Raw genomic sequence first — 22,640 nt, forward strand, 5'->3', positions numbered from 1 at the left:
ACAAGCGATAATAGTTTATGCTTTCATTCCCATAACTCATTAAATAAGTCTGTATTTCTTTATTGGGACATTTTGTCCCCACACTTTAGTTATCACCTTTACAAAGGGATATGTGTTAAAATTGTTAAGAGATTACCAGAAAAGATCATCTTGTGTGAAAAAGTTAAATTTCTTCACATAAGGTCATTTTACTGCTAAGACATTTGTAAACAAAAACATGAGAAAATGATTTAACCTTGAAATACATATATTGGAGACCATATGTCTTATCAGAATCTTTTGATAAAAATCCTTTCCTTAAGGAGGCTGGCTCATTTTATGTTCTTTTAGTCTTTGTTAATATATTATCTAGTTTTGATATGATAAAGGGGATTATAAAAGCATATACATCATATAGAACAATGTGTGATATCTATCAATTATAACGGTCAGATTGTTTGTCGTTTTAGAAATTCCATTTATTTTTGTAGTTAGATTAAGAAATTATCCTTAGAAAAGAAATATAAATTTTGAATAAGAAATGTAAGAATCTTAAACACTATCATTATCTGATAGTATTCTTAGTGATAATTGATTCCTCAGTCATATTCATTGCACTTTATTATACTTCTTTTATCTTATATTGATCCAGTTTGAATTGTACAAAATCAGAACCTTTTTTAAATCAAACAAAAAATACTGAACCTACCAATGTTTTTTTTTGTTTATATTTGCCAGTGTGTGTTGTATTCTTAGATTAAATTGAAATTCAGTCTTCTGTGTAAAGAGATATTATGGTTAGGTTCTCTAATTTTTCAGCAAAGTGCACCTTTTCATCCCCAAAAGAGTAATGTAGTGCTTAAAATGATCGTTTTAATTAAAAAGTCAGTGCCGACAAAGGCCTTTTTATTGTAATGGAAAGCAGGCAGAGTGGAGTTCCTGTGGTCAAGAGGTGGGGAGATGTAAATTATGTTTAATTATGACAGTAGTCAGGGTGCTATGATTTCTTCTTATTTTATCCCAACATGTTCTGGGATAATGGAAACAACATTGTTAATGTGATCTGGTAGGAAAAGCAACGATAATCCTGAATCATGGAAAGAAATTAACGGTGGTTGTGTTTGTAAAAAACTACTTGAACTCTTAAAACACCTAGCTGAACATAAATTGTATTATGTGACGGTAACAGTGGCTAGCTATCGAGTGTAAAAGGTTGTGCTGCCCTGCATTGTTTCTCAGGTAGGTGTTGGATTGAGCAGGTCTGCTGTTTCTGACAGGCAGCGGGGCACAGGCATTTAGACGAAAAGCTGAGTCTGGATTGGAGTTGCCAGGGCCTTATCAGGAGCCTCCCCCTGTGACACATGCACAGCTAGAGCTGGGTTTGACTTTCACTCTTCTCCAAGGGCTTGCAGAACACCTTTAAGAAAAAGATGGAGGCTCTTGGAATACAAGTGCACAGACCATGCTTGTTTCAAAGCTACTGCGTGTAAGTACCTTATTTTATATGTCATTGTAAAGGACTGCTGAAGGTGCATTCTGTATCTTCGCTATAAATACCCTGCCCATATATAAGTCTATATTCATTTGAACTCAATGGTCTTGCACAGGTTTTATTGTATTTACCATTACAGCTCTTGAAGAGGTAGTATGTGCAAAGCTAAAGTTCCTAGGCAGTGTATTATCTCCAGGGGTATTGATCTGTGTTGAACTACAGCTATTAACCTTAAGTGTCTCTAGTCATTACAAGGTTGCAGACAGCAAACATGCTGTACAAACCACTCCTTTAAAATGGTACAGCAAGTATAAAGATACATGTGTTTCTAGAAATACAATTTACAGATCCGTTTGTTATAGAAAGGTATCTTAATGAGAAAATAGGTATTCTGGAAGCGCTTTGAATCTGTTCCTTAAAATACCATCTGTGTTATACGTGGTCTCTTATATCTGTCTTTTTAAGCTGGTTAGAGCTAAGGGAGTTAGAAACAAATAAGGAATGGTTATACCATGTAATGTAATTTAAACTCAAAGAATAAAGGTATCCATTCGATTTTTTTAGTCCATACTGTGCATCCATTCAGAACACTCACACAGATCAACAATGCTTTTTGTATTTCTGATCTACAGAATGGGCATTGAAGCGAATCAGCATTACGGGGTCTTATTAAGTCAAGACCCATGCAAACGCCACCTCCACAGCTTATTAATAATTTACGGAATTGTTCTCGGGTCATGGGAGAGGTTTTGGTTGGACTATAAAGGCATTGTGTTTACTAACAGTGCCTGAGCACGGGGAGGTGTGTTACAGTATGGGACAGAAAAGTGGAAAAATACTTGCAGCCCAATACAAAAGAGCTTTTCTATTTTTAGCCCGTATATTATGCTGCTGAAGAAAATAGGTTACTATAAAAAGTTGGCATTGAGTGCTAACTGCAGGACAATGGAGGGGCAGTTGCAACATATTTGCTTAAGTAAGCCACGTTTGCCCTGAAATACACTAAAATTATTCTGCATTGTGTAATTTTGATTAAATTGTGCTTGGTTTTGTGGATTCAAAAGACTGTCTTCATGGAAAATCATTTAAGAGTAAAGCATAAGCAGTGATTACCTTTGCTGCTTAGCAGGGCTGGGGTCCTGGGTTCAGTGCCAGATCTGGGGTGCTATCTAAGTGGAGATTGTATATTCTCCATGTGTTCACATGGGTTTCCTCTGGGAGCTCTAGTTTCCTCCCACAGTCTACACAAACATAATGGTAGGTTAATTGGCATCTCTGAAAATTGGTTCTGGTGTGAGTGCGTGCGTGTCTGGGTTTGTATGTTCTCCCTGTGTTCACGTGGGTTTCCTCCGGGTGCTCTGTTCGACTCCCATATTCCAAAGACATACTGGTTGCTTAATTGGCTTCTGGGAAAACTGGCTCTCCTGTGAGTTTATGTGTCTGCGTCTATGTGTGCCTTGTGATGAACTGGCGTCCATTCTATGGTGTACCCCACCTTGCTCCTGTTGCTTGCTGGGATAGACTCCAATTCCCCTGTGACCCTGAATTGGATGAAGCAGTTAGCAAATGGATGGATGGATAGAAATCTATAGGGTTATTCTGAGTACTGTATACTCTGAACCCTTGCTGTACAGTACAAAGAAGCTACAGTTACAATTCTAAGATGTGCTGAGGCTGGATAGAGTTGGAGGACAAAATAGCAGATTGTTAATTTTCTCAGGAATGTAACGTAGACTGGGAAAGAATCCTGGCTGAACAACTTTATCATGATGTTCTGTGAGAACCTTTTGGGACTTATAATCTTCCATCTCTCTGGGGCCAGCTTGCCCATTTTTATCCTCAAAATAAACTGCTGGTTTGCAAATTAGTACAGTATTACAATGTTCTGTCAGTTTCAGTTGCACAGAAAGAGACTTTTGTTCAACAGCTTTGTGCAATCAAAACAAATAGGTAATTAAAATTCGGGGGGCAAACCATGGAACACCGCTGTTTTTGAGCACTAGAATTGCTTCTCCCTGGTACAGAAAGTTTAAGGGTTAGGATGTGAGCATCTGGTTTCTCATACAAAAAATAAAGTTTGAGAAGCAGGGCGGAAGAGATAGAGCTGTATGCTAAAACAAATTACTACAGTTCTTGATTTATGTTTGCTATTTGAATTACATTAATGTCACTGGGGATCAAAAGTGCACTGCTAAATTTAGGCTCGGCAGGCACAGTTTCAGACTACGTCAATAGCTTCTCTTGATCGTGTGGTATTTAACAGTACTTTGATTGTAAATATCAGAATGTTCTGAAACTGTTATCAAATTCAAAGAGAGTTTATGAAAATTAACACCTTTTATGATTAAAGTATTAAAGACAGTGAATAGTATATAAAATTCAAATGTCTCTGTATATTAAACTGGGTACTCCATCATATAGAATCTTTGGTGTATTTCTTACTTTTTTGTGACATTTTGTCTACCACATTATCAAAAAAACTATACCGTATGCAGAATAAATTGTGTATAATACTATTAATAACTCAGACTTTACTTTCTGAAATCATAAAACAAAAATTGTATTTATATACTATATATGCTATTCTTATAAATGTAGGCATGGTTGTATGAAGTTTAGTCTTGCTGCCTCACAGATCTTGGGGCACATTGTGTGTGGAGTCTGCATGTTTTCCTTAAGTTTGCATGGATTTCCTCCATGTCCTCTATTTTTCTCACACCTCCCTGACAAACAGCAGCTGTGTGGATGGCTGTGGGTGTGTGCACGTGAGTGCAGTAGTGTACAGTCCCAGGGGTAGTCCTGCTTTGTGGACTTGGCTTCTGGGATTGGCTACAGGTCACCATGACCTTAACAGGAAGAAGTGGCTTTCTGAAAATGGACAAATGGGGGCATGTTCTTAAATGATGACAGTATCTTTTCACAGGATAAAAGTTTTGGTCCTTTTTTTTAAAGGAACCATGTTTAATTTACTAGAATGTGCTTCAATTTAAAAACACTACAGTTATAGATCTGGTGATTGCACTATAGATCAGGGTTGTCAAATCCTAGTCCTGGAGGACTGGGGTGTTTGTGAGGTTTCAGGTTCCACCTTAGCCTTAATAAGACAAGACAGCAGATTGTAGGCTTAATTTGTCCAAATTAAAGGCTGCTCCCAGCTCTTCTGGTGCTGCTGCTTTAAAGAGACCTTGAAAACCTACATATGCACCAGCCCTTAAGGACCAGGATTGGATCCTCTGCTATACGATCATACATTTTAGAAAGATGGACATTTATATAAGCTTTGGTATAATAGTAATCTTCATCAAATAGTAATACTTTTAATTACATTAAATTAATTTTGGCATAATCTGGGAGGTGAGGATCTATACTTTCTGATATGGTTTCATTCATTAGACACCTGTATTTTGTATTCTTCCTTAGAAGTGATTATCTGGTATTCAAAAACTTGACACTTTCCCCCTGTTAATTAAAGAATATATTTTTGGGTGGTGTAACTTACATTATTCACTCCTCCAGGCTACAGTTGTGTTTGCAGTATTTATGCATTTTGCTTAAGCTGCAAAAACAGATGCTCAAGGTAATAGATGCAGATCAACACAAATCTGCTGTGTTTGCGGTTCTCTTTGCTAACTTTTTTTTTTCAGAGAAAGAGATGAAAATCCTCTTCTTCTTTTGTCAAAACAAGGTCGCTCTTTTGCACGGCTACTCCTGACAGGGCTGATTACTTCAGGAAGGGGGTCTCCTGCCAACACCTCAAGGCTAGTGGACAATGTGGATTAGACACCGCATGTAACCTACTGTATATATATATATTTGCAACCTAGAAGAAATCGTAGTAAAACAATCAGTGTAACAAACACATACTTCAGAGCATTACTGCAATGTGAAGTGCTGCTGCCAACAAAGTGACAGCTAGGAATTAATTCATATTTTAATTTAATACAGTGTTTCTCAACCATAGTCCTGAGACACCCTTGTAACTTCCAGTCTTCATTTCGATTGGGCTGTTAATCACTCGTGCTAATTGATGCCTGTAATAGGTCCACTTGCTTGTTTAGAATTTTTTTAAAATATCCTAGTTAGAGTGTACTGTATTTCCCGCATTGTGAGCATACATAACTTTATGCAGTCTATCTTTAACTTGCTAATTACAAATTTGTACCCTTATTTCTGAATAAGCAACTGTGATTGGGAATGATAATGTATCAGACACTTTCACTATAAGCGTTTGTTTATTTTTCTTCTGCTTAGGTCCAGTTGGTTACATTTCCGCTAAGATGACTGAATGAGAGCAGTTCTGAGGCACAGGGCTTATACCAGTTACAGACTCTGTAAAACGTTTTAATAGCTGAAAGACAATTTCAAAACATGCCTGGAATAGAAAATTGAAAGCAGTTTGCCTGTGATTAAGAGCTTGGCTGAAGCAAAAACACAAAGCAGAAGACAAAGCAGTGCCTCAGGAGTAGGATTGAGAACCACTGCAGTGGGGCCCTAGATTTAATTCCTGGGGTGCCCTCGATGTTTCTGCCAGGTCCTCTGCTTTCCTCCCACAGTCCAAAGAAATACTGGTAGGTTAATTGGCTTCTAGGAAAATTGCTTCTGTGTTTGTGTCTGTCTGCCCTGAGATGGACTGGTGTCCCATCCAGCGTGTATCCTGCCTTGTGTCCATTGCTTGCCAGGATAGGCTCAGACTCCCCCGTGACCCTGAATTTGGTGAAGCCATTAGAAAATGGATGGATGATTTAATTTTCTGTCTACATGTGTGGCGTCATGGCCATCTTGTGGTTATATTGATCTTGATCAGGTATATAAGAGTGAGATGCCAGCATAGAGCTACATTAAAGATCAGTAAAACTCTTTAGTTTTTGATCTAATAATATTGTTTGCAGAAAAAGGTTTATCATTACGGATTTCACTGCTTTTTGTTACTGTAGCCAATATGTGATGCATGCAAAGTATCTGTAGTGAGTTTTTAGCTTAGAATAATGTAAAACAAAATGTTTTTAGATTTTCACAGTATGAAGGAAACAGAAAATCTTGCAGGCAAGCACATGCAACATGAAGTACCAGTACCAGAAACATTTTAACCTGGGGTCCTCTCCAGTAAACCCTCAAAATATAGGCAAGAAGTGTGCAGATTGTGACTGAAATTACTTTTTTTTCCTTCAGAAATCAGATTATATGAAGTAAATCTTACAATATTTATTGGAAAACTCAATGCCAAGGGATTGCTCTGGAGTGGGGATGCATTTTGACTTCAGCAGCTAATTAGTGCGATTATTCCACAGCTGCCTTGGCTCAAAGGTTTTCTCTTATCAAAAGGATCACTCACTCTGGGAATGCCTTAACTTGACAGGTCCTGCACAGCAAGATAGTCTTTATTTTGGGGAAAAAGAGGATTTTTCCGGCTGATAATGTGCTAAATTTAATACAGGAGCAGTCTTGTGTGTTAAGATATAAAAAAAACACTCTTACATTCTTATTCTTAAAATTATTTTTCCATCTGTAGTATTTTTTAACCATAACCACAGCTAATTCAGATTTAAGAAGAAAATTTTGCCCTGTCTTACAATATGCGGTGCAGTGCAGAATTTACATTAAAACTGTAAATACTAACAGAGACGTGTAGATTTAGAGGTAAGACATCAATAATGTCTTTTAACCAGCTTTAGTGCTCAAGATCATATTAAGACAGGGTTTATGTTATTGACAGAAAAATGTTCACTCCACAAAACTTTTGATTTAATTAACTGTGGTCTTTGCTTTAATTCTGTCTGATTTATGTTATTTTACTATTTCAGAAGACTTGGTGGTTAAATGTCTTGCCTGTTAATCCATTAGATCTTGTTCGAAATTAAGCCAATTGAATGCTTTCAACAAAACCACAAAGATCATTATCCTATATTAACCTACAGTATATCCGTATAGCACTGGGTGGCCTACTCTTTTGCACCATTGAATTCCCTTTGGAATCATTTTCAGAGAGCTCCCTACTTAAGAGTCAGCTTGGAGTTAAACTCTGCTAAAGACCTTGAGACGTCCCACCTAATTGAATGTGCTGACCACGATACACTTGTACTTATGTAAGCTAGAAAAGAACATTTTGAATTGAATGTTGTTCAACTTCCATATATTTTGAATTGAACTTTGGCTTTGATTCTGTTGTTTCACCACTAAATTGGAATCATGCACCTGATTCATCATCCATTTTTCCTTTTAAAAAGTTAGGCCTGGGTGCATTTTGGCACATTTACTGTGCTGTACTATGCTCACCATTCCTAAAGAAAGCACTGTGGCTGGTTGGTTAGTTAGTTAGTTACAAAGGAACAAGTAATAGGTTTATTCCATGCTGAAAAAAAGAAGAAAGAAATGTTTCGGCCATGGAGCCTTCTTCAGGTGTTAGTTAGTTGGTTAGTTAGTTAGGCCTGCTTTTAGTAAAGTATGTGAAATCCTACAGCTCTTTGCTGTCCGGAGCCAAAAGAGCATTGAAAGTAAGAAGTTTGATCATACAAGTCTTCACATATTAATTTTACCCCTCAAATGGTATAATTATGTTATCTTAAGCTGGAACTTAATTAAATTTGAGTGGAAATGGAACACAAAATAAAAATAGTTGCTGTACTGTAGTAAAACACACAGTTATGTTTTCAAAATGTCTTTAATGAACCTTATTATTTAATCAGATCATGGTCTGCCCCCCTTTTCTCTCAACGAGCCTGAATCTTCGCCATCCCTCCAATTAAACCCAGACTTCTTGGAATAATTCAATTACAGGGGCCAATAAGTTTGACGCGGCAATTGAAGCCCTCCTTTTCCTTTGCCCGCAGTAATTCGTCAGAGCAGCACGGGTCCTCCAAGCCCCCGTTAAGCACCTCGGCTATGACATCACGGATCCTGCTACGCCAGCAGCTCATGCGTGAGCAGCTTCAGGAGCAGGAGCGCCGGGAGCAGCAGCAGCAGAAGCAGCAAGCGGCTCAGTTCCTGCAGCAGAGAGCGCCCGCCAGCCAGACCCCAGCCATCAACGTCAGCGCGCCTAGCAGCCTGCCTCCGGCAACACAGGTACCAATGGAAGTTCTCAAGGTAAACTGTCTGTTTTCCTCTCCTGGGGGGGGGGGGGGGGGATCTCATGTGCTCAATTCTTGTCTTGCTGCTACCTTCCCATGTGCCTATGTCTCCAATGCTGCGGTTTCGGAGTACCTGATGAGAAAATGCACTGTTTTTTTTCGTTTCGTGTTTTTGGGAAGGGGGCTGGTGGGTGGGTGGGGGTTTCTAGTCATGCAATGACTCAATCCTCGGGGGTCCCCTTTTCCAGAATGACAGCCGCATTCAGCAAAATATTCATTTCAGCTACAATATCACTCTATAATACAAAACACTGTTACTAGAGAACAAGCTGTGTTAAAATCCATATGGGGATTATCTTCCCAAAGAGAATTTCTCTTTAATGCATGCTGTGTTTCCAGTCTTTTGGCATTAGACATGTTTAATCCTATTTGCTCAACTACATTGACGTCTTTTCATAGCTTTGATTCCTTGTTAGTCTAGGGACTACAAACTCATGTTAATATTTCTGTACCATGGGAGACAGAGTGTGATAATTACTGTAAAAATTAATATGCATCCAAGAATAGATACTGCTAACACAATTTGCTGAGGGCTGCTTTTCTGAGTATGCATGTTCGGATGGCGTTGTTTTAGGAAATTACTTTTTAAAGAAAAAAACATACATAAAGGGACAATCTTCATGCAAATCGAAATTCTTAACGGTATTCTGTAGTAGAGTATTTGATTAATTAAAAACGTTTAGTTTTTAATTTTAAGTACAATATTTTATACCAACTACTCATTTGTGTCACTGGGCTTTGCCATATGATACTTGATTCAAATTATTATCCTGATATGAAGCACAATATCCCAGCTCCTGAATTGTGTAATTACTGTTGGTTTCAGGTAGCTCTCCAGTTAAAACCTCCTAATAATAGTCTATCCTACTATGGTGTTTGACAACATAAATCTTGCAGCTAGTGCTCACTGAGTGTTATCAAACAAGAGGCTGATTTGAATTATGCATGAAGGAAAGGAATGTGTTTTTGTGACAGGGATCTAACAGGCATCATATATGGAGCCTTAATTGTTCTAATAATGGAATTTCATAAAATACGGAATTATGAATAAAGGCACATATTCCATCCTTCACTAATATTTGAAACTTAACAGGCATACAGTAAGTGAAAATTAATTGATTTTATATTATAACATAACAGAGGATTAACATGTATTGCTTACATAGGTCGTACTGTATTTTGAAATTGTATTTTATATATGCATCATGTTATTCATATTAATTGTTAATCTTTGTGTGGAAAGTGTTCCTTTTTCATTCCCAGTCCATTGATCTTTTGTTACAGTATACACATTAAGAGCTCCTCCTCCTTATCTTTCAGTATTTTTGGCTCGGAAAAGTTGGCCATGTTTGAAGTGAAGGCTTACATTCAGGGTGTCTTAATGAAAATCAAATAATCTTCTCTTATTAAACGTGCCTTTTAATTTTCTGGTCTATCTTGTCGAAAAGGGCGATCTGAAATGTATGGAAAAATTGAGAGAAAATTGAGATTTTCATGTGCAGTTACTGTTGCTTAATTCACCTGCCAAACATGCTGGCAGACCACCCACTTTGGCTTGGTGTCTGGCCATGTCTGACCTAAGTCTGTATGTCTGCTTCTGCACCCTCTTGAAGCACTCATGCCTGTCAAATTCTGTGCAAGAATTTAGTAACCAAACTGGAAAACATTTCTGTTCAGAATAAAATCATTACAAAAAAAAAATTAGGAATACAGAGCAAACTGCACCACCTGTGTTTGTCTTGTTACATTATAAATGCAATTTGTAAGTATTTTATATACAAATGCCGGTAAGAACACGTTTGCACAGTTCACAATGAAACAAATGAATGAAGTTGCTTAAAGTCCTAAAATTAGTTAATAATACAAAATGCAGTAGGTCCATACAGTATATAAAAAGTGCAGACTATATGCATGGTGTGTGTACAGTACCATCTTTTCCTGTTGTACATATATGTGTGCTGAGGGTTTGTGGTAATCGGTAAAATATACTTTTATTTTTTATTTACTTTTATTATTTTTACATCCAACCTAAGTAATGTAGTCACTATCTATATCTCAGTTTGTTATACTTGAGACTATACAGTATATACATCTCCAAAATATATAAATATGATTTCATTGCTTGAGAACATTCTAATGATCTGTTAATAAATCACACATTTTCTTGTGCTTTATTGTCTTTAGATCTTTTTCCATTCTTTCACAGAAGGTTAGGCCGTCATACTGAGTGAATTCAGGGTGACACTCTGGAGAAATTCTTGTCATACAAGAGAAGCTTAAGTGCATTTTTTATTGGCTGAATTACAAAAAATTGTGTTCTGCCCAGCACAGTATGGCAGTTTAACTTGGCTGTCTGTGACAAGATTAGTAGTGTGCTCGCAAAGCTATAAAAGTAGGAGAAATTAGCTTAAGAGGTACCAGGCTGAGCTGCTAGACCTTAAAAGTGAAAACATTAAGCTTAGATGAGTTTGTCTAAAGAATGATTGGTCCCTTAATTAGCCAAATGACCTATAACCTTCGAGAAATAAGTAAGGGATAACTTTAGGGATCAAGACAAAGGCGCACACAGTATTGCCACACACTGAACACTAATTCATCAAAGAATGCTGATAATTAGTCCAGCTGCTTTCATTCTTTGGCATATTTGAAGAAAAAAATACTGCTTTGAAATAATGACTGCAGGATAATATCTGAGGCTTTAATATCATTATAGTGCCTACTAAACAAAAAATGTGTACTGTTGATTTGTAAAATGATTATCTAATTTTCCATTAAAGATGTGGGTTTTAAGTTGTTTTTCTGGAATATCATTAAACACACGAGGTATATAGCATTTGTTTAGAATTTGTGGTGTTGATATTAATAATGTTCTATATTCTGTTTGGTTTGTGAGCTATTGTCTGTCTTGGAATAATCCTAAATATTGATGATCCTGATAATAAATAATACAGTACGAAATGTCAAAACTCTAAGGTGTTGAATGCATTGATATCTTATTTACCTAAATGCCTTTTTTTTACATATTTATGTCATTAGCAAGCTTTAGCCAGGATTGCCAAAACAGCAGAGCGCAACTGGCCAATCACTTTGGGGGTGGACAGGTATTAGTCAGCATCAGACAGCATCAACTCCTGGGACCTGCCAGGCACCCTTGAGCAGTAATGGCATCACTCAGACACACATTAGTCCACCAGTCAGTGTTAACTTCCCTGTAAGGCACCGTGGAGCATTGCAGCTTCCAAAACAGGCAAAAAGCTCTGAAAAATGGGGTGGCTGGGGAACTTGTCCACTGTTTGTCACTGATTGTGAAGTGGAGGGGTCGTTGACACAAAATTGGGGTACATAAACATTTGGTGATTCAATTATAAAAAGTATGCTGTAGATGTAGTCCATAGTAATGTTTATTTTGGTTAAGTGTTTATTTATTCCACTGTGATGTAATCAAAGGTTTCAAGCAGGCTTTTTTCAGAGTGCTCTGATGTGAAATGTTTTGTAGCTTCTCTCTAGCTTTTATATTCTTCTGTTGTCCTGCAGTACTTATTTGTTTTCTAATTTGTGTTCTATTTGAGCTCTAAATCACTTTGTGGTACCCTTAATTGAACTGACTTCTTTAGTTAGAGCACTTTAATTGCTGTTTTAAAAAAAAACTGGAGATTTCAAGTAACTTTTAAAATGTTTTTGGTAACTTGAAATTCCTCAGATATTTATCTTAAACTACAGTATATGGAAAGCTAAAATGATGGATTTACTTAAAATGATATTTCAAAGTCAAAGCACAGTTTGCAGTGCTTACTAATTGGAAACAAGCAGCTTTCACAAGGACAGATATGACACACTGACAGATATGAATGTGAAAATAAATTGGATTTACAGTTTTTGGTAAAATGTTTATGATAGACCAGAAACTGTGTCTCATTAACATTCTGTGAACAGATTTTTGGAACGTAATATATTATTGGGGAAGCAGATGTTTTACAGTTCACGTTAGTTATTAGATAAATCAACATAAAAAATTAATTTTCTTATTTTAAGAAAAATCACTTATTTTACTGTGAAATTGCTGCAGCTGTTAATGAAGTCCATTCCGTAGTGCTGCAGTGCTCATTATAGCACAGGAGAAATGAAGGCGCCATAGACACCTTTTCAGTAACACTGCTGTTTCTGTAAATGAAATCATGTAAATGTTCTTATAGGATCCTCTAAAGACCTGCTGTAATTTAGATTATTTAAAAAAAAAGGTCAGTCCAATCATTTTAAAAGAAAAAAGTTTTAAACAAGAAACTTTGTAACATTCCAGGCAGCTTAATCTGCTTTTTCTCATTTAAGTGAAGAGCGTTTTCAAGTGATATTATTTTAGCCCATTTAAAGTTTGACAAAGTCATTCAGTATAAAAAGGGACAGGTACACTTTGTTGCCAGTGTTGTGTTATAAGAACCTTTGCTTCTGGTAGTATTACTAAAAATCCATCAATTTTCTAGCCACTTTATCCAGTATAGGGCTGTGAGGCAGCAAAGCTAAGCACTGCGACACTGTGCCACCCTCACTAAAAATCACACATGCAAAGTTACTTGCAGTAGTTAATCTTCTGCTGGTCTTAATCACATGCAGTGATGGGTTGTCATTTTCAGGTTGAGGCCCTCACCATCTCCTTGAAAGAAATTTTCCACTTATCAGGTATTGGCTCCATGATCCTGCATGGTTGAATCCTGTCTGACCGTTTCCATTAATAGATTTTCTTCATGCTGGGAGTCTTAATTAAATTAGCCATGGCCCCCAGGCCTTCTGAGATCTCTTGGTCCCCATAGTAAGGGGCATGAAAGTGTGGGTGGAAAATATTTGCACTCTATTTTAATATCTGTTTAATGATTGCACTTTTTTGTTTCAAAGTCCAGAATAGGGCAAAAAAGAAAATACATGTTTTATTTTAAATGTTTTGCACTTCCTGCTTTTGACATTACAAATACCTGAATACCTAACATAAGCCAATGCAATAAACTGATAAACCTTTATTTAACCAAGTACTGTAAGTCAAATTTCTAATTTATAAAGGTGAGTGCTAGGGTTACTAGACATAATGTGATGTATTATGCCGTTATACTGTAGGTCCTTTTAAGATGTCAATTTTATATTAAAAATGATGTAAGTGGTGCAATATTTTGTGTTGAAAGCAGTTAGACTAAGACTAGCAGTGGCCAGGAACAGAAGAAAGGCCAACGCCTCAACTACTTCCCTTCTGCAGACTGCCTCTGTCTGTGGAACTCCACTGCTTCAATGCTACGAAATGGACTTTCCCATAAGAAAGAAATTTTAACAATTAACCATCCCCCTAATCTCATTATTTTATTTAATTTTTAAAAAATATTTTTATATATTTTTTAGAAATAGACAGGAGTTTATTAGTTTTGGTGTAGAAAACTTTTGAATTCCTTGTTTCTTACCACATATCTAAAAGTAAAAGTAGACATCTGCAGAGTGTTCTGCTTCACAGGCTCTGTGGAAAGCATTTTTAACTTGGAAGAGTCAGTGATGTTCCCCCAAAATAATTTGTCAAAATAATGACAAAACTTTTTTTCTCCATTGTTTTCAAATAAATGCTTATTTGTGAAATAGCTAACACACAGTGCCTTGCAAAAGTATTCACCCCCCTGCAAACCTCCACAGTTTTGTCCTGTCTGAGCTTGCGATCACGATGCTTTAAAATTCCACAACTACTCCAAACTGCTAAAAATAAAAATGCGGATAATAAAATGTAAAAAGCTGGATCTTGAATTAAAATGAGAAGATTCTCAATGGCATAGATATACAACAACTTTGTTATGACGATCCTAAATCAATTCCTTTAATCAAGTAATACATAAATTGACCATAAATACTAAGAAACTTTCATAGCAAATTTGGGTAAAGAGATAGATAGGGATTGATCAGAACACTCCCCTGTGCCTCTTCTGGGTACAGGGAAGTCCATCATTAAGAAAATGGAATGTGCATTATCCCAGCCAGGCACTACCTAGATCAATCTGCCAAACTGATCATCCAAGCAAGCAGAAACTTAGGGATCTCATTGTGAAGCCACTAGTGACTTTGGTCTCTGGTGGGGGCCACTGTTCATACTTCAGCAATATCCCAGACCCTACACAACGCAGGTCTGTATGAGTGAGTGGCAAGAAAGCAGCCTCTACAGAAAAAGATTAACTTTAAATCTCATATGAGATATATTGCAGACATACGGCAGGAGGATTCATTGTCAGACAAGACAAAAATGTACAGTAACTTTTTCCTCTTAATGTGTAGTGTTACATAAGCCTATCACAGTTCAGTACTCAATCAACACCAGCCTTACTATCAAGGATGGTGGTAGCAGCAGGATTCAACAGTAGGGACTGGAAAGCTTGTCGAGACTGTTGGGAACACATCTTAGAGGAAAACCTGCTTGAGTCTCCCTCAAAAGACCCTCTATAGCTGGGTACAAAAAAAACAATTCAGCAGGACAAGGTCAAAGGCATACTGAAGGGAAAGGACAAAAAGAAAATGAATATCCTTGAGTGACCCAATCTTGAATCCAAGAGGAAATTTATTGTGAGACTTAACTATTGCAGTCCATCATCTGTCCACAAAGAACTTGTCAGAACTAGAGCAGATGAGTAATTTGTGCCAGAGGTGCTTTCGTCAAGTTCTAAGTTATGGGGCTGAATATATAAACAGTCAGTACATTTTTCATTGTGTACATTTGCAGATTTCGAACCAAAAACGTTAATTTGAAAATAATCATATACAGTACTTTTAATTCATCAAAATGTGATATTATTGGCAGGGAATTAACACTTTTTAAATGAAAATTAGCAGAGGACATTGAAAATGATTGTCTTATTTTTTTAATTGTTTTTTGTTGGTTGTAGAATTTAAGAAATTTATCTTATGTAACAAAATAATAGAACAATTGCTCTTTGTGAATGTGTAGTAAATCTACGAGCAGGATTATTTTACCCTATGAGTTTTTAAAGCTCTAGGACTGCTAATCAAAAAGCATTTAGCCTTCTGTGCGCATGAATACCATTCGTTTGCTGTTGCTTGTCATTTCTCAGTACTACTATATTTACTGTTGTTTAGGTTTTTCACAGAATAACTACCCATTAGTCAAACACATTGATTCAAAAAGATAGGATCAGAGGAAATTATTTCTAACCAGAATGATTTTCAAATGCCATCAGATAAGAGAGGCAGCATGATCTTGTGTTGCATGAATATTGGCTGCAGTGATTTTTGCCAGTTTAGTCATTGGTTATGATGACCTTATACAAATAGAGCTGCAAGGTTGTCCCACAAAAGCATGAAAGTGCTCCATCATGTACTTCCTCTGGGCAGAAACGATTCTATATCAAAGTGTAATGCCTTGTTAACAAAAGGAATCTTTGTTTCACAGATAAATAAACAAAAAAGACTTTGTGAATTTTTTCCCCTGTAAAGTTTTCAGCTGTGCTGTAAAAAATAAATAAATGTGTCGTGTTAATTTTAGCACTGCATTTAGACCATAACTAATCTTAGTCCCCATCTTGATATTTTGTGTTATGCTTTCCTTTGTAGAATTTAAGGGAAGATTTTCTTGTTTGGAAAGATTTGAAGTATCTGTTCAGATTTAATTTTCTTGGTCTCACTCGTTTCGAATCTCTTTTTGAACCGACATGAGCAGACATCCTTTCTGGGTAGGGTTTTTGTTCTGTTTTAGCTCAGCTTCAAGTCAGTTTTCCCAATTGCTTTATTCCGTGGACATATTTTCCTTGGCAAAAGGAAATGCAATGCCAATGAATAGAGCTTTAGAAGGCCTTTGCTCTAGTTGATTTTTTTTTGCTTTTCCATCCATCCATTTTCTAAATGCTTCATCCACTTCAGGGTCCCAGAGGACCTGGAATCTGTTTCAGCAAGCAACAGGCACAAGGCAGGATAGACCCCGGATGGGATGCCAGTCCATCACGGGGCACAAACAGACACAAACACTCACACCTGTGCCAGTTTTCCCAGAAGCCAATTAACCTGCCTGCATGTCTTTGGACTGTGGAGCACCTGTAGGATACCTACTTGAGCATGGGGAGAGCATGCAAACTCCACACAGATAGCACTGACACTAGGGCCCCAGAGCTGAGAATGTGCTAATCACTGCTAATTCTAATCACTGCCCCACAGTGCTGCTCTTATTGCATTCCTTTAATATATTTTTAAAACAATTTTGCCAATTCACTTCCTTTCAGTATGGAAATTAATATTTAAAAATAGCAACTGAAGAATGATGAATGGGAAGAAATGACTATTCTTCAATGCTGATTAACTTTAGTTTATGCATGAAACAATGCAAAAAATATATATTTTACTGTTCAAAAGTTATTTTTCTTTTCATCAGCTCAGTAAGGAGGTTAAGTCTGAGTTGTCTGTAAGATGCTAATGACTGATGGAAATTTATTTTGAAGTTATTTGAACAGTTTTGGGAAAAAAAAAAACATTTACATTCTATATACCTTAAAATGTTGTTACAATTCTCTAAGCCTTTACCAAAAACAAAATATGTGGTTGTATAAACCCCAGATTTATACTCATTACGGTAGCCATACAGGATTTTTATGGTCTTATATATGTAAGTAAAAGAAGCCTGACTTATCCTGACTTATCATGAATGAATTTTGTTCTTTAGTGAAATTCAGTTTGAAGGTTTGAACAATAATTAACTGTGTGTTTTCATGATGTATTATCTTCCCCCTGGTTAGCCTATACTGAAGACAGTTTTATTAATGATAGATAAATAACCTCATACAACATTGTCTCTCTTGACTTTTCAGTAGTGCAGTTTACTTTGTTTCCTTGTTTTTCACTTCACAGAAGCTTGTAATTCAAATATCTCAGGGCATTTCAGTTTGGTCTTAGATAAGAATCTGTACATTTCCTCTCATGTAGTCTCATGTAGTACAGTAGTGAGGGTTATGTGTAGGGATAGTTGTATTCTACTGTTGACTGGCAGAACATTTAAATTGCTATTACGAACTTCGTTTTAAAGCAAAAGCAATTTCATGCTGATTATATTCACCTGTTATTATTTTTATTATTAGTTATCAATCAATCTAGATATATAAATAATAATAATAACAATAATAATATTGTTATTATTATTGTGATTGTTGTTATTATTACTCATAATTGTTCAATGTTTTATGTGGCAGCAAAGAAATAAGAATTAACTTCGGCACAAGCTCAGGAGCAGAATTTAGCCAGGATGCTAGGGTTAACACCCTTGCTTGTCCAACCACTGTCATGTGATATTTAATGATCAAGTAGTGAGGGGCTCAGTTTAGCATCTCATCCAACAAACAGAGCAGTGTTCTAAGTCACCAAAGTGAGGCGTTTGTTTAGAAATTGTGGTACATAATTAATATCAATGTAATACCATTACAAAAAGGCAGGTAGAATAATTATGGAACACAAATGCCGTGCAAAAACAAAAGTTAATTAACCAACAGCAAGTTTGTTACACTCTATAGTGCAGATACTGTACAAAGCAACAATGCAGACACCTTGGCATGTGGTCCATGATTGCTGTGAATAAGTGCAGCTGGCAAGTTACAGTAGATTAGCTGTATGTGAACATTAGCACAATACAGTGTAAGAGTTACTGGAGGATGTAGTCAAGAACTGCAAGGTTACAGGTGCTGTCTGAACAGATGGGTCCTGAGCAGTTGTGGAAAGGTAGTCAGGGGCTGACCAGCTCTGATTGCTGTGAGCAGATAATTCCATTGCTGAGGAGAGAAGGCAGAGGAATGAAAACCTTACAGAAGTGAGGAAAAGATGGGATAATTAAGGGTGCGATGTATTAATAAAAGAAATTCCAGTATTTCACAGTAAGTGTTTAACTTTTAAATTAAAATTAATTTAATTTCAATTAAATGACACAAAATTAATTGTACCACTGAAACATGGAACGGAAAATAAGGCTGCTTTTTCTCAAGCAGTTGAAACACTATTTCTATGTATTAAGAAATTATACATTGTACTTTTTTGTTTTACAAGATTTTCATGACTATTTTGTTTTAATGTTTATTTTTTAATATGCAGCAATAACAGGAAAAATAATATGATTCTATTCCTTTCTAATTTAGTCTTAAAAAGTTTAAACTGGTCTGTACCTTGATTATTATTATTATTATTATTATTATTATTATTATTATTATTATTATTATTATTATTAATAATAATAATAATTAATAATTGCTTACACTTACATAGTGCTTTTGCTTTTCTGGACACTCCACTCAAAGTGCTTTACAGGTAATGGGGACTCCCCTCCACCACCGCCAATGTGCAGTATCCACCCATAAATATTAGTTATGGAAGCAGCTGCTTTTGTGAATGTTTCAGTGAGGGTATTTGAAAAAAGGACAAAACCTTTTGATTACAGATAAAGACTGAACTGGGTGCTGCCCCTATTTTTGGATTAAGAACTGATGTATAATGTTTTTTTTCACACACTTTTTAAGGGGGAACCTGTAACTGTTACAAACATTATTTTGTTTTAACCCTAAGTGTAGACCATGTTGACTTCTAACATGACTGCCTGAAATACAATGAATAGTTGAATAGTTTGAAAGTAAGTGTGGCTATGTACTACACAGTATAATATCATACAAAATACTATTACTCATTCTGGTACTTATTGGGGACTCTTTGTTTAGAAGACCTCTATTGTGGCTGAATCACATTAAATTATCCCCAGAATAATATTCGAATCGGCCTTTAGACTTCTTGGCAGAACTTTAACTAAATGTAGACTTTTTTTCCTGTAACTCACATTAGCTTTATTGTTTGCCATTTTGCAAGTGCAAGATAAGATTTTGTTAATCACTTAAAAGTAAGACAATCTTTCCCTTTGTGCATGTCTGGAGTGTAGAGGGAACATTCTTGCTTATGTATCTGGCTTCTGGCACAGCTTGAAGTTAAAAAGCACATCACACTTAAAAAAATGCAACTCTTTGTTCTCTCCTCCTCCTTGAAACTAAACGGGCAGTATGGTGCGTGCAGTATTCACATAGTAATGTCTCTGGCTCTTGACTTTAAGCAGAAGAAGAAAAAAAAGTTTTAGCCCTGAGGAGCAGCAATCTGCGCACATGGATTGTTTAAACAGAAGTCTCTCTTGTCTTTGAAAAAAAGAAAGTCAGCGGTATAATGTAACCCCTCATTTCATGTTTCATTTTGCATTACAAGCTATACTGCTGAAGCTAAGGATGGTCACAGTTAAAAATAACTATAACTCTTAATTAAACCAGTATATTTATTTCATTTTATTTAGATTCTTTTAGATCTGTATTTATTTCACAGGGCAGCTTCTCACAATGAACACCACTGGAACGCAATTGTAACTGGTCTTGTTGTGCTATACTGGCTAGTGTTAAGCATGTATTTAGCATAGTTCTTGAAACATTTGTTCCTCAGTTGTAACATTGTAAACAATATATATACAGTGTCTATAGAAAGTCTATACACCCTTTCCAAAGTAACATTCTTCTTTTGCCTGACAGCCTGAAATCAAGACATATTAAATTCCAATTTATTTTATCTTTTAATTACACAATGTAATACACCATCCCCAAGTGAAAAATGCTTAAACATTCTGAAAATGAATTACAAATAAAAACAAATAAAAACCTAGAAAAACTGGTTATATAATTGTGTACACTCCCGAGTTAATTACAGCCATGACTGTATTTGAATTGGTCTGTACCAATGTAGCGCAGCTCGATTTGGCAATGTTTGCCCATTCTTCCTTACAGAACTTAGTTTGTGGAGTTCATTTGCTAACGGACTGCATGTCAGGACATGTACTTCTCTTTCATATTGTGTACCTCAGTAACAGTGGCAGACCTACCATTGAGGGACAGCTTTCACTGATAACTCTGCCAGCTCTGTTGCATGGTAAGACAGGGATACCATAGTCATGTACAAGCTGGTTTGACCCTTGTGATGCTCCTCCATTTATGTACCAACACCTGTGGTCAGAACTCTGGTGTTGGCTAATGAAGCAGCTGGGATTTGAACGTACAGCCACTGGGCTGCGGTGCTCATCCTTCTCTCTAAATCAGAAAATCCTATATGGATCCCTTTTTGAGTTGTGTTATCCCTCTGTCACAGTATTTAACCCAGGCTCATGCATGTAAATATTACAGATTATTAAACATTATATAATTATTGAACAAATGTGGTAGGTCATGTGCTTCTGATATGATTATGTATTACATGATTTCATTGGTTTTGGTACCTGTTTAACAAGAGACTGTAAGATGAAGAGCAGTACAAAATATCTAGCTATTGTATGTTATATCTGCTCTTCCTAATATCGCAACACAGACAGACTTTATCAGGAATATGCTATGGGTTTTTAATACACGTGCTACTAGACCTACATCCTTTTTCTGACTTGCACATATATCCCAATGAAATAATAAGGCCCAAATTAAAAAAATAAAGAATTTAATAAAAGTAAAACTAGAGGTAATTGTTAAAAATAAAACAATGTTATGAAAAGCAAGGTTTTGCACACAGAGAATCCTGAAAAGTATGGATGTTTAACATCATTAAGAGGTGCCTACTACTAGAACAGACTCTTTGGTCTCTGCTGAGATTAGAGACCATGAAGTGGAAATAATCTTAACAATATGCCACTCTTAGGGAGAAGAATATAAATTCCACAACTGAATTTTGACTGTTTTTTAAATAAAAAGGTTATGCTGAATTCTGGGCTGCACTAGGGTAAATTCCAATCAACTCTGTTGACATGGCAATAAAGTATTGAATCTAATGTATTTAATTAAATGTTATGTTTTATTTAGCACTTTCTTCCCATGTCTTAAAGAAAACCCATTTCTAAAGGAAATGGTTTTAGTGGAGCAATAGGTAACAATCTTCGCTCTGGATCAAAAATTCCAAACTGTGCCTCTGTACATTAACAAGGACCACTGGGATGAAGAACATGGGGCTCTTATAGATGAGCGTTTAAACTGGGATTCTGTTCATGCTGTGGTGCTGTGTCCCAATATAAAGGCAAGCTGTAAGATCTGGCTAGGGTTCCCTCTCCACTTTACAGGAGTCATCTTTCAGATTGCAAAAGAATAAGTAAAGGTTTATTCCATGCTGAAAAGAGAAAAAAATAAACACAACGTTTTGGCTGTTGAGCCCCCTTCAGGTGTGAGAGAGAGTCAGCTGATAAAGCATGGGAGAACAAAAGCTAGGAGTAGAGAGGGGGTGGGAGCAAGAGAGAAACAGAATGGACACTCGGGTGGTGTGAAGTCAAGAGAGTTGAAGAGAGGTGAAGTCAAAACCTGCACGTGAATGGAGAGGAGTACAAGGAAATAAGGATGTCGTTGAGAGAAGGCGGGAGGTGTGATCCTAGTTTTGAATGTCTTTCTGCAATAGGAATCCCAAAACCCCTCTTTGAGACACAGAGATTAGAAAGATCATGGCCATTAAAGGTGAAATGGGAAACCATGGGCTTGGAGCGATCTTTGATCCTCACAGCCCTGACAGATCTTTCATGACCATGTTCACCTTCAGAGTGCTGCACTTCAGCCCATACCTGTTGATGTGCTAATGTGGTGCTCCATAGTACAGCTCGTTGGGATCAAGTCTGTGTGGAAAGATGATATAGTTAAACACTCAGATGAGTATTACCACTAAAAACAACATTTACTGTTGCTGGGTATTTGTTTGATGTGGGGGGAAAATGACTGCTCTTATTTTTCCAACTTTTGAGGGTAGCAGCATAACCAGTCAGCCTAAAGGGGTTACTTATACAATCAGCTTATTTTGTCACAGTTTGTGGGTCTCACTTTTTTAAACAAAGGATGTAGTTTTGCAGTCTTAGGTTGTCTTGTGCCTAATAGGATAAACACATTGGATCACTGAGACTCTTTGCATTGTTGATGTATTAAGAAAAGTAACATGAACAGATCATTATTTATTATAGGAACAAGTAATAGGTTTATTCCATACTGAAAAAAAGGAGAAAGAGAACACAA

The 22,640-nt window shown here is 36.5% G+C and overlaps 1 protein-coding gene across 5 annotated transcripts in view; it reads left to right on the top strand.

Moving 5' to 3' along the window:
• The window catches only part of mitfa (melanocyte inducing transcription factor a), a 70,911-nt gene that overhangs the window by 26,660 nt on the left and 21,611 nt on the right, over positions 1-22,640 (top strand). For 2 of the 5 annotated variants that reach the window (XM_015347212.2, XM_015347211.2), the window contains exons 2-3: positions 1,383-1,465; positions 8,299-8,551. In XM_015347212.2, coding sequence (XP_015202698.2) covers positions 1,410-1,465; positions 8,299-8,551 — 309 coding nt within the window. In that variant the 5' untranslated portion in view covers positions 1,383-1,409. The remainder of the gene's footprint in view (positions 1-1,382; positions 1,466-8,298; positions 8,552-22,640) is intronic. The other 3 variants (XM_015347209.2, XM_015347213.2, XM_015347210.2) reach the window with 2 other exon arrangements.

The sequence above is a fragment of the Lepisosteus oculatus genome, chromosome 4 (genome assembly GCF_040954835.1).
Source record: "Lepisosteus oculatus isolate fLepOcu1 chromosome 4, fLepOcu1.hap2, whole genome shotgun sequence".
Lineage (NCBI taxonomy): Eukaryota > Metazoa > Chordata > Actinopteri > Semionotiformes > Lepisosteidae > Lepisosteus > Lepisosteus oculatus.